We start from the raw sequence: 12,676 nt of genomic DNA, 5'->3' as shown, positions 1-12,676 counted from the left end.
TGGCAAATTCTATAGGAAAAAGGGTATTCTATAGTCTGTCTTTGGTATAATGGACTAAATTGGATAAATATGACAAAATATTAATCGAATTTAAACAAAAACTATGACTACAAATACATTTTTTTTTTTTGGAATGTTAGGAAAGCCATGAGGGTGAGTATACCATGATTCCTTTTTGGGTCAACAACCCCAAAAAAAGAATCACAGCACTGCTGATGAACTGAGAAGGTCTTCTCATCATTCCACTTGGATGTCTTTATTACAAAGTCAAAGCAACTACCGATTTTGTAGAAAGAAACTCTAGTGCATGTAAATACAGATATCTGTACATAAAATATAACAAATGTCTCTTAAAAACGTACAGTTACATTTAGTCATTTAGCAGACGCTTTTATCCAAAGCGTCTGCTAAACGACAGTTGTTTATTTACAGTGCTACATGAGGAATGAGATGAAGCTTACTATGTAGTCTAGTTTGAAACGAACAAAACAAAACACAAATGAGCCAAACAAAACCCTTAGTACAATCGATTGGTCCATCTTTTTTGTATCTTTGTTTTTTGCGTTGAGAGCTGATTGTCTTAGGTTTTATCTCATATCTGAAAAGGAAAGAAAAATGCTAAATGTCCATAGAGCAGCCAAAACATTTTCATAGACGAGCTGCTGCATACCGGCTCCTCTTTGAACCTAAGAGACTGTCATACTGGCGTTTCTTCTGGAGACGCTGTCGAAAGGCAACCCTGACTCTCTGTCGTCAAAGTCCTCCGTGACGTCGTTATGTAGCAGCTCGTAATTGGAGTGGTTGTGAGCTGCCATGCCATTTAATAAAGGGCCGTTCCTCTCGTCCTTCCTGATGGACACGGCCAGTGTCGCCAAGCTAATGCTAACGTCCTTAAAGGCGTGCAGCAGGAAGATGCCCACGATAATCGTAACGAAGCCGCTCAGTGTGCCGATGATGTCATCGGTGCCCATGTGTTCCCATTCTTTGAACAATATGGCAGAGCAGGAGAGCACTGAGGTGGTGAAGAAGACGTAATAGATGGGCGTCACCAGGGATGTGTTAAAGATGTCCAGTGCTTTGTTCAGGTAGTTGATCTGTGTGCTAACACAAGCTATCAGGCTCAGCAGCAGTAGCCAGGCCAAAGGGTTTCGCAACACTGGCTTCCCAGCGATGGCCTCCTTAATGGTGATGCCCAATCCCTTCACGCAGGAGACGGACAGAGCACCAATCACAGAGCAGATGGTGATGTAGACCAGGATGTTGGTTTGCCCGTGGCGTGGGCCCAATACGAAGATGAAGACGAGTGCTATGATGATGACAGCTGTCGCGAAGACCACGAAGCCTGGAGACAGATGGAAGAAAAGATGAGAATTATGATTAGTTATATAAAGCAGTCAAAAGTCTTTCAGAAGAATCCCTGAAGAAACACATTTTTAGTATCGATATAAATATGTACACAACCGTTCAAAAGTTTGGGAAAAAAAGAAACTAATACTTCTATTCTGCAAGGACTCATTAAGTTGATCAGAAGTGATAAAGACTTTTACACGGTTACAAAAAATTATTTTTCAAATAAATGCCGCTCTTTAATTTTTCAGAATCCTGAAAAAAATTGATGACCATTCCCACTGAAATATTCAACAGCACAACTCTTTTCAACATTAACAACAACAACAAAAAAAAAGCATATTTCTGAAGGATCATGTGACACTGAAGACTGGCTGCTGAAAATTCAGCTTTGCCATCACAGGAATAAATTACATTTTTAAATATATTAAATTACATTTGAAACTGTAATAATATTTTAAAAATAATACAGTTTTTAATGTATTTTTGTTCAAATAAATACAGCCCTGACAAGCATGGGAGACTTTTTTTTTAACAGTGTTCTTGTTACACATTACATGCACTTACTACAGTAATAGCAATAAGTTATGCATAATTACATGCAAGTAACCCTACTCCCAACCCTATAGTAGGTACATATTGTTAATTTATATTACCTAGTTCTCAAATGCATAATTATTACACTGTAACAAGGACACCTTAAAATAAAGTGTAACCAAAGATTTTTCTGATCCCAAACTTTTGAAGGGTTGTGTAACTGCAATATTTCCCTTATCAAGACCACAATAATGCATACTGATATTAAAGAAGCCGAATTACTTAGCAACACTGCTGCTGCTGAATAAAAACAAGTTATTCACATTCCAAGGGCCAGTTGCATAAATACAGTCACTATTTTTTTTTTTTACTAACTTTCTAAGACTAAACAGTTTATGCAACTGGCCCCAGGAGGTCCTTCATTGTCTTTACATGTCATCGCTTACCTGGATCAACCAGTTTTTTGGCCATGTCTTCCAGGCTGTCGATCTCCTCCTCTTGAGGCGCATGTATCACCATGGTAGTGGAGCCCAGGATACTGAGCAGACAGCCAAGCTTCCCGTGCAGGTTCAGCCTCTCTGTCAGGAAGTACGAGGACAGAACGGCACTGCAAAAACAGACACGCATTAAACCCTTAAAGGTATAGTTTACCCAAAAATAAACACTCTGTCTTTATTTACTCACCCTTAATTAAAAGTACTGTAGTTTTTAGTAAAATTTATAATAAAAAAAGTGTGCCATACTTTAGAGATTGCATATGTTTTGCTATTATTTTACTCAAAAAAAATCTACCCGAAAAAATTTTTTTAGAGTTTGGCATGCCTAGAAAAATGCATTTTCATAAAATATAAAAAATACCCATGGAAATGATTAATTTCATGACTTTTCCAGGTTTAGAAATCCCACAAAAATTATGCAGAATTTTTAAGAAAGTTGCAACCCTGGATCCCTGTTGTTGAGCGGGTGAATTTATATTTTTTATATTTCTATTTTAGCTGTTTTAGATTATTTTAATGTTTGTTTGGTCTTAAATCATCTTAAGGCCCCTCTAGAGGTTTGTTGTGAATATAAAGTAGGTTAGCTGAGACTTTGTGAATTATGTTGAAGCTTGTTTTTGTCCTTTTGAGAAGTTAATACCTTTAACACTTTGGCACTGAGCATTACAAAATGCAACACTTTGTGAAGCTGATGCTTCCAACCACTAAGATTATGGTCGTACTTGGTTTAAAAACAACAAAAAAGGAAACCACAACAATTACTGCTAGACCACCCACACAAGTGCAAGACAGTAACATTTTCCCAAGCAAAGCTGCATTTCATACTTTCCACCTGCTGTCCCATTAAAATGTATTTGCACATTAACAATAGCAACGGGCTTTTATAATTCAGAGAAATTCACCAAAGGTTTACAGACCTGACTAGCACGCTGAGAGCCCCGAGAGGAGTGACGAGGGTGGCGGGAGCGAAGGCGTATGCAATGAAATTGGCAGCTTCGCCGGCCCCCACTGTCAAAGCAGACAGAATTCAAATAGTTACTTCCAAGAAGCTGAGCCACAAACATGATAAATATATATTGTACGTGAACAGCTGCTTTGAGTTTGTCTTTAAGATGAAAATGAGTTGTTTCATCTGTGCCACTCACTTGACAACAAGCCAGCCCACCAAAGCCATTCTTTTAAGTATGCGTGACCACCTTGGCCTGGAAAGAGAGATGATTCATTTTTCCACATTGTTCAACAATATGTCAGCAATACTGTGTATGACACATTTGCTATAATTAAATTGCACTGCATATCATATATCGGCCACCTTGCTCTCTAGTAGGGCTGCACGATTATGACAAAAATCATAATTGTTGATTATTCCTTTGAAATTGTAATTGCGATTATTAATTACGATTAAATGAATGATGTTTACACCTTTGTTTGAAGCAACTGCATGCCATATTTTTATATGAAAATAAACAAGCTGAAAACACTAACTGAAAAACTTTTATTGCTTTTCTATAGTATTAAGCCTCAAATGTCAACTATACATCGGATTGGTTTCTTCTTTAAATAAAAAGGTAAAAATATGCATGGTATTATAATGTTATACTAAAATTAAAACGATGGAAAAACCCTTAAGATAACATGTAGAAAGAAAAAAAGCATTTTAAGCACACAGAATAACATAAGTGGACTTTGACGATTAATTGCTGCTTTGAACGATTATGTAATTGTGGCATCCGTAATTGTAATCGCGATTAGAAATTCGATTAATTGTGCAGCCCTACTCTCTAGATGTCAAAAAACTCATTGATGACTACTTGGTACAGACTAGGGCTGCACGATAAATCGCATGCGATATTTAATGCGCATCTTGTCAGAAAGCCGGTTCTGTAATCAGCGGTAAATCTCCATCATGAACGATTATGTAATTGTGGCATCCGTAATTGTAATCGCGATTAGAAATTCGATTAATTGTGCAGCCCTAGTACAGACATTATAATCCCTCAGAAATTATTGTAAATGTCAACAGTTAAACAACTAAATTGCTACAACAAGGTTAAAGATAAATGACATCAGTTTGCCAACACTGAACTTCGTATCAACGCTAAACAGAGGATCAGTATTTCCTTAAAGGCACAATATGTAAGATACCAAAGACGCTTTAATATGTTGTGCGTTTTAATAGACCAGTGACAACCGCACAGAGTAGCATAATAACAGAACTTTCACGCACGACCGGAAGAAGCGGAAGCGGTCGACTGTGGCATAATAAAAGCTCCGCTGCTTTCGAGCCGTGTGTCACGCTCGTTCAGCGGCTTCGTTTCGCTTCGACGGCTTTCAGCCTCACCCTGCTTCATTCTACTACGTTAATAAATCATTAGCTCATCCATGAACATGATTTCTGCCCGAGTCCCGTTGGATTGCATCGGCTGTGGGGATGAAGACCACAACTCCCATGATTCCACACTCAGTCACGGTGTCATCAAACTACGCCTTTGCCTCTTTGTTTATTTTGAATACGCACCCTCTAGCGGCGAAAATTACATATTGTGCCTTTAAGCTCTACAGGTCGCATTATGAAATACACTACTGTTCAAATGTTTGTATTTACGTTTTATTACAATTAAAAAAAAAAAAAAAAGGTTCCCCGAATCGGCATTTTCAGCATCATTACTCCAGTCTTCAGTGTCACATGATTCTTCAGAAATCGTTCCAATATGCCGATTTGCTGCTGAAGATGCATTTATCATTATTATCAATGTTGAAAAACAGTTGTAATATTTTTTCAGGAGTGTTTGAAGAATTAAAAGGTTAAAATTACAGCAATTATTTGAAATAGAAATTGTTTGTAACATTAAAAGTCTTCACAGTCACTTTTAATCAATTTCATGCATCCTTACAGAATAAAAGTATTAATTTCTTTAAAAAATTATGTCAAACTTATGAATGGTAGTGTAAGATTTTTTTTTTATTATTATTTCAACAATATAAAGAATGAATTATTAATTGAAAAAAGGGTTATTTAAATACCTATTTATGTGTAAATATCAAACATTTACTGAACGAAAATTAAACACTATAATCATGCCCGTTTCATTTTTACATGAAAACAAAATATCATTACACATAATAACTTCTATTACTCTATGCACTAAATGTATTCCGTGATGGGCCATTTTCTATATATCCATGACAAATTATGTGTTTTAACAATTTGAAAGCCAATTGAAACTCAATTTTTTTCTTTTAAACACATTTAAGCAAAATTAAACTGTGTTTGGAAATCAAACTGAATGATTTAAATGTCAAAAATGCTTAAAAAGACTTGTATTGCTTATGTTTGTTGTCTGACAAGCAAATAATGCCATCACAAAACTGGAATGAATAAAACAGAGACTTGACACTTTATAAAAGCGAAAAGCAATTAGTTATAGTTTTCTTTTTTACCAGTAAGACTTTATTTTTGTTGTCTTTAATAAATTACACGAGTCCATACAGGGTTAAATATCTCCATACGGTGAAGTCAATGACATGGTAACATGGAGTTAATCATTTATAAAAAGTGTGCAGCAAGTGATCTGTACAGTGCTGCACCTTTACGTTTAAACAATGACGGCTACAGAACAGGTGTGTCTGAATAAAACATCTCAATCATTTTCCCACCCATACCAGTTAAACCTCTCTGACAGAGCTAGCTGTGTATGTTTTCTTGACACACCACTAGATTACAAAGCTTACAAAAAGAAACATACCTGCCCGCATAGAGCCCTTCCTGGCCAGTCGAAGGAGTCCTTTTTTCTTTAAGATGAAACTACCGCCAATAAATATACTGGAACTTATAGCCAAAGCGAGGCCTATATAGAAATCGTACTTTCCTCTGTCTTGACCCATAGTGCTGTTGGTAGTGTTTCCTCTCGTCACATTGACATACACACACCAAAGATTCAGTCCAGAGGAACAATCCTGGCCTACTGCAAAACCTGGCAAGAAAAAACTAAAATTACAAATCATAATAGGGCTGCACGATAAATCGCATGCGATATTTAATGCGCATCTTGTCAGAAAGCCGGTTCTGTAATCAGCGGTAAATCTCCATCACCTGCGTGCTTTCACATTGAGCAGCATTAACTACACAGAGCCGTTGTTCACTGACGAGCTGCGCAAAAAATCGCGCGAATATGAACGTGGTTTTGCGCAGCTTGCCTGTGAACAACGGCTCTGTGTAGTTAATGCTGCTCAATGTGAAAGCCCGCAGGTGATGGAGATTTACCGCTGATTACAGTATCGGCTTTTCTGCCAAGATGCGCGTTAAATATCGCATGCGATTTATCGTGCAGCCCTACATCATAATCTTGGAATTAAGTTCCAGCAAGTTCCTAGTTGGAAAAAAAAAGCTTATACCATTTTTATAAGAAACACCACACACATTGCAGCTCAAAAAATCTGAGGTTACATTCATGACAACACACACACTGCTCAGAGGGAGAATGAAGAATGATAGTGTGTGTAATGCACAATAAGTAACATGTCATAAGCAGTACAGGAAATAACACTATAAACCAGGCCGGCTCGAAGTCCTACTAGCTACATGTGTTGACATTAGGAAAATATTATCAGCATAGGGTTCAACCTAGTGATAAGACTCACTTTGTTCAAAACCTTCATGACTTCCGTCTATTCCATACAATGAAAGTGAATGGTGACTGAGATTGTCATTGTGCATCTCTATGTGTGTGTTCACGGAAGTTAAGCATTTAGGTTTGAATCAATGGTGAGTGAATAATGACAGAATTATCATTTTGGGTAAACTAGCCCTTCAAGTCGCGAGACACGAGCATACAGCTGATCCAGCAAACTTTAGAGTACAATTAAGAGCTAACGTATTACGGACTCGTATAAAATCCCATGTCCATTTTAACCAAATATAAACCAGTTATCTTATAAGAGTCAGCGTTTGGTTGTCGCGACAGTAGGCGAGATCTTCTTGACATGATCACAATTACCTTATTCATACAGCCAAACCCAGCCGGATAGCCTAGCCAATTAGCTCCATAATTCACAGCAAACCACACGCGTGGCTAAAGGAGGTTATGAAGTCATTCACAGTACCTAGCTGTTTACCTGTGATCAGCTCGACATCGTGTCCGGTCACTGAGATTTCACGGTTTTGACTTTCACATTTTCTCGCGACCATGAAATTCAGACGCGATGTTCACGCGAACCCATGTATGTTAGATCCACCTACACGGTAGCGATGTCCGATTCATGAGAGAATGATTCGTTTGAGTCGGATCTTTTCAAACGAATCAATCGTTCACCAAACAGTCTAAAGCAGGGTTCCTCAAATCTTGCCCTGGAGGGCCAAATCGCTGCAGAGTTTAGCTCCAACCCTGATCAAACTCACCTACCTGTGATTTTCCTAATGATCCTGAAGACATTGATTAGCATGCTCAGGTGTGTTTGATTTGGGTTAGAGCTAAACTCGGCAGGAAAGTGGATCTCGTGGGCCAGATTTGAGGATCCCTGGTGTAAAGTAAACATTTCGCCCATAAATTCGATTGAATCTTTTTTGTTTTAATTGCCAAAGTGAAAATATACAAGAACAAATGCAAATGCTTTTATATTATAGTTATTATAGTACATAGACTTATTATAGTACATATAACTAGAAATTATAAGCACAAATTATACAATAGATAAATAATAAATAAAGAACATAAAAATTAAATATTGCATTTCGATAAAATATACTGCATCCTTTGACAAAATAAATTAAAAACGCATAATTACGTCATGACGTAAAAGAATCACTGAATTGTTCAAAAGAGCCGAATCAGTACAGTGAAAGAGTAAGCAGGCGCGCACGCGCGGAATCTCTCTTTTGATTGGTATTTTGTCGTTTTACGTCGTTAAAGTCTTCTTTTCATGCGTTTAAACATTGTAACCAAATGTAAACCGCGTTTTGATCATCAATGTGAAAATTAGTTGTAGTTGTAAATATAATAAATCTGAAAAGGTACCTTCCTCACCTAATATCAAAGTGTAAAGTGCTTTATGTTGAGCTAGTGACGTAGATGCACATAGGTAAACGTTGAGTCAGGTGCAGGAACCATAGATAAACTACAGGAATCACTCTTGACACTAAAACAACTTAAATTCTACAGCTAATAAAAACAAATATACAAGGCAATGTTGTAAATTATAAACATACGTGAGAGTGTGTTCTTAATATGCAGTATGTGAAAATATAGATTGTACAAGCACACTCAAACTCGGGTCTGATTTCTTTCATACGGCAAACATTCGCATCGTTTATTAAACGATAAAATCGCTTACAATATAGCGTTAAAGATATTAAAATGGTAAACCGTAAATACAACAAAAATGCACTTAAGAGAATACATAAAATAATGCACAACTTACTCTGGGATTAAAATTATTTCAGTTCTTTGGTGGGACGGGATCAGGATGCAGGAAAGTCCTTCGACTAGGAAGCCAACTGTTGTGTGCAAAGGTAAGGAAAACAGCCCCTGCTGGCCGTTATCTTGCCATGCTTTCAGTTACATTAAATTATTGATGGTAGACTGACCAAAACTGTCACCATAGTTACTCCAGACGGAAATCCTGACAGTTTATTTTTATATAAACATGGAAATCATTCATATTTGTATTTTATATTCACCTGGTTAAGTTAATATTTTTTTCAACAAATGTTATGTTTTTAAATGTGGGCATTAAAACCAAGATAACCTAATTATGTTAGCAAAAATTCGAGATAAATATGAATAAAACATGTTTATATATACACACTATGTTGGAGAAATTGTTTTATCCATTGCTGACTGCACAAAAAAAAATTATATATATATATATATATATATATATATATATATATGAGCAATAAATAAGCAATTAACCACTTTATTCCATTTACACCAAAAAATTACAAAAGGCCCTTATTATATATTAAATTATTCATCAATTTATTATATCATTAAAAGTAAATTAATAATTTATTGTAATCAATAGTTAATTAATGAGTTAATACTGATTCATAATAATATTAAAATACAATTATATAAAATGTTATAGGCCCTCTCCCTTGTTTGGATCTGCAATGGTTAATTAGTATTAACAACTAACTCTGTCAGTTATTCATAAAAAATGATGCACTCATGAGTTAGTCCTCTTTAGCTTTGGTTTGGCTCCAAGAAAGTTTAGCTTCTTGAGAGATGTGTAATAAGGCAACGCCCACAGATACTGTGACGAAACCACACAGGATACCCAAACAGTCCATAATGCCGAGTGCTGTCCATTCCCTGAAGAGAATCGCAGAGGCCAGGATGACACAGGAGGTGAACATCATGATAGTAAATGGCCTCAAACATATTAGAGCTGAAGCTCTCCAAGGCTTTGTTGATGTAGGTGAACTGGATCAGAATACTGACTACGAGGATTCCCAGCAACCCCAGGAAGAGGTAAAGTGCTCTGCTATCACTTGTAGGTGTTTCACTGAAGGCCTCCTGAGCAGCCAGTCCCAGAGCTTTGCTGCTGGGCACAGTGAAACTCCCAAGGAGAGAACAGATGCCCACATACACCATAATGTTGGATTTTCCGTGAGCTGGAGAAAGCCAGCCAATCAGTATGATCAGTAATAGGACCACCAGTGAGATGTAGACCAGGAACACTGAAACAAGCATGGAAAGATCAGAAACAATGTTTGATAATGTTCGGTTTTGGTTTTTGAGAGTGAGTTAAGGAGGATATTCCTCCACACATGATGATGAAGCAGGACTAAGAGATTTCAGACAAAACAAATGGAGCTTTAAATGTTAAGTGTTGTCACTGCTATACAAAAGCATTATTGCTATATTGTTTTTGATTTGAACTGAACCAACACTAAACTCACTTTATCTGAACAATGACACTGTTGTCATTTAGAGCTGCTTTACAGCAGAATCTGGATGGTCTCCATAGTTGAGTTTTCATAATTGATTCTGCTATTTTTCCTGTTTATTATTGCGAAGCTGCTTTAACACAATCTGTACTGTAAAAAGCACTAAACAAAGAAAGGTGACTTGACTTGATACGAAAACAGATCAGAAAAGTTGCAGATGCTCTTATTCAAAACAACCTACTTGACACTATTTGTAGGAATAGCCCTTTTCAAAAAACCTGCCGTTAAGTGATGTATGAGTGTTGTGTTATCAGTCCTACTTCCTATAGGGATAGTTCACCTCAAAAATAAATATTTGTCATGATTTACTCATCCTTGTATCGTTTCAAACCCCTGTATGATTTTTTTTCTTCAGCAGAGCACGAAAGAATATATGTTAAATAATGCTGGTAAGAAAACAGTTTTGGTTTCCATTGACTTTAATTGTATGTCTTGTGCATAAAATAGAAGTCGATGTGAACTGAAACTGTTTGGTATACCAACATTCTTTCGCAACCGTTAAACCACTGGGCTACCACCAAGAATAGATGAATTATGGCTCCACCAGACATGTTTTTCATACCTGGGTCCATCAGTCTCTCCTCTAGTTCTGCTCTTGATGTGACATTTTTTCAGACTTGGGTGAGTGAATGATGAGCACAACCGAACCACAACAGCACAAAGAGCAGCCAAGCTTGCCAATGAGATTGAGATGTTCCTGAAGAAGCCATAATGCCAGAACAGCCCTGATTAATGATGAAAAAACAAAATCACATAAATCACTTCAATTCACAGTAAAGGTGTCCTGATATGCTAATATAAATGTGACATAAATGTCAAATGTTGTTGTTGCTGTAATAATTACTTTGAGATTGCTCAGACCACTGCATCAAATAAATTAGTGTAGAACACCTTGAATATAATATAATATAACATAGAAATTCACCCAAATAAGACACCAAGGGCTCCAAGGGGAGTGACCACAACTGCGGGGGCAACATTGTATGCCAGAAAATGTCCTATTTGTCCTACAATCACTATAAAAAAAGGCATTAATACACACTTTAAAACAACCATTATTCATTTGAATTTAATTTATTTGCAGTAGTAGAGGAATGACTCACTTGCAAGTGTACCACACCACACACAGTCAGCCAGGTAAGTCCCACCTGTAGTAACATAGATCATTCATTAAATATTCACTCTGTGGATCACATTCAGCCACTATTACCCACCCTCTTAAAATCCATTTTATAGTTGTTTATCGACCCCCAGGACCACTAGGTAACTTCGTGGAAGAATTAGATGTGCTGCTCTCAAACTTTCCTGAGGATGGTACTCCCCTAGTTATGCTTGGAGACTTCAACATCCACCTAGATAAACCTCAGGCTGCAGACTTCCACACTCTGCTTGCTTCTTTTGATTTCAAGCGAGTATTAACTACGGCTACTCACAAATCAGGCAACCAACTGGACCTTATTTACACACGACACTGCTCCACTGATCATGTGCTTGTTACTCCACTGCACACCTTGGATCACTTCCTCCTCACTCTTAACCTCAACATGGTTCCTGACACAACACATACCCCTACACATGTCACTTTTTGACGTAACCTACGCTCTCTCTCACCCTCCCGGCTATCTGCTATGGTTTCATCTTTGCTTCCTTCCCCTGAACAGTTATCATCTCTTGATGTTAACCGTGCTACTGATACTTTCTGCTCCACTCTTACGTCTTGTTTAGACACTGTCTGCCCCTTGTCTTCCAGGCCAGCTCGTACCACCTCTTCTGCCCCTTGGCTATCTGATGGTCTCCATGAGTATCGTTCTAAGCTCAGAGCTGCAGAAAGAGTATGGCGCAAATCACAAAATCCTACTGATGACGACTTTGCCACATTCTTCATTAATAAAATTACAAACCTCAGTGCACAATTTGCCACACCACAAACTGTCAAACATCTTACCAGCAAACATACACTAATTTTCATCCTTCTCTCCACTCTCTGAGGCAGAAGTCTCTAAACTCATCCTCTCCAATCATCCTACTACTTGTCCGCTTGATCCAATTCCATCTCATCTCCTTCAAGTCACTTTTTCTTCAGTTGTATCTGCACTCACTCATATCATTAACACATCTCTTCACACTGGTGTTTCCCCTCAGCATTTAAACAAGCTTGTGTAGCCCCACTACTTAAGAAACCTACTCTTATCCCAGCACTTTTAGAGAATTACAGACCGGTATCCCTTCTTCCTTTCATTGCAAAAACACTTGAACGAGTTGTGTTCAACCAAGTCTCAGCCTTTCTCACACAGAACAACCTCCTGGACAGCAACCAATCTGGCTTCAGAAGTGGACATTCGAC

General features: G+C 37.5%; 1 protein-coding gene and 1 pseudogene across 5 annotated transcripts; both read right to left on the bottom strand.

Annotated features, from left to right (window-relative positions):
- Positions 1-555: 555 nt before the first annotated feature.
- LOC107673599 (magnesium transporter NIPA2-like) lies at positions 556-8,815 on the bottom strand. Of its 5 annotated transcripts, none has more exons than XM_016467246.1 (6): positions 8,799-8,815; positions 6,128-6,355; positions 3,527-3,583; positions 3,299-3,389; positions 2,331-2,491; positions 556-1,342 (listed from the first exon to the last, which is right to left on the bottom strand). In XM_016467246.1, the coding sequence occupies exons 2-6, from the start codon at positions 6,264-6,266 to the stop codon at positions 687-689; spliced, it is 1,104 nt and encodes a 367-aa protein (XP_016322732.1). In that variant the 5' UTR covers positions 6,267-6,355; positions 8,799-8,815; the 3' UTR covers positions 556-686. The 5 variants fall into 5 exon arrangements, with proteins under 5 accessions (XP_016322732.1, XP_016322728.1, XP_016322729.1 ...); XM_016467242.1 differs by lacking the exon at positions 8,799-8,815 and adding an exon at positions 7,485-7,703; XM_016467243.1 differs by lacking the exon at positions 8,799-8,815 and adding an exon at positions 7,497-7,703.
- A 740-nt stretch (positions 8,816-9,555) lies between these two features.
- Positions 9,556-12,676, bottom strand: part of LOC107673601 (magnesium transporter NIPA1-like) — a 3,762-nt pseudogene continuing 641 nt past the window's right edge.

The sequence above is a fragment of the Sinocyclocheilus anshuiensis genome, unplaced genomic scaffold (genome assembly GCF_001515605.1).
Source record: "Sinocyclocheilus anshuiensis isolate Anshui unplaced genomic scaffold, SAMN03320099.WGS_v1.1 scaffold44, whole genome shotgun sequence".
Classification (NCBI taxonomy): Eukaryota; Metazoa; Chordata; class Actinopteri; order Cypriniformes; family Cyprinidae; genus Sinocyclocheilus; species Sinocyclocheilus anshuiensis.
This window is presented reverse-complemented; position numbering and strand designations above follow the sequence as displayed.

What these genes read in the sequence shown, in the direction of transcription:
- LOC107673599 (XM_016467242.1), bottom strand. Translation starts at nt 7,569, where the DNA reads ATGGTCGCGAGAAAATGTGAAAGTCAAAACCGTGAAATCTCAGTGACC. An exon ending in GAAGGGCTCTATGCGGGCAG is followed by an intron (nt 3,584 to 6,127) that starts GTATGTTTCTTT and finishes CTCTCTTTCCAG; the next exon opens with GCCAAGGTGGTCACGCATAC. An exon ending in GTGGGCTGGCTTGTTGTCAA is followed by an intron (nt 3,390 to 3,526) that starts GTGAGTGGCACA and finishes CTGCTTTGACAG; the next exon opens with TGGGGGCCGGCGAAGCTGCC.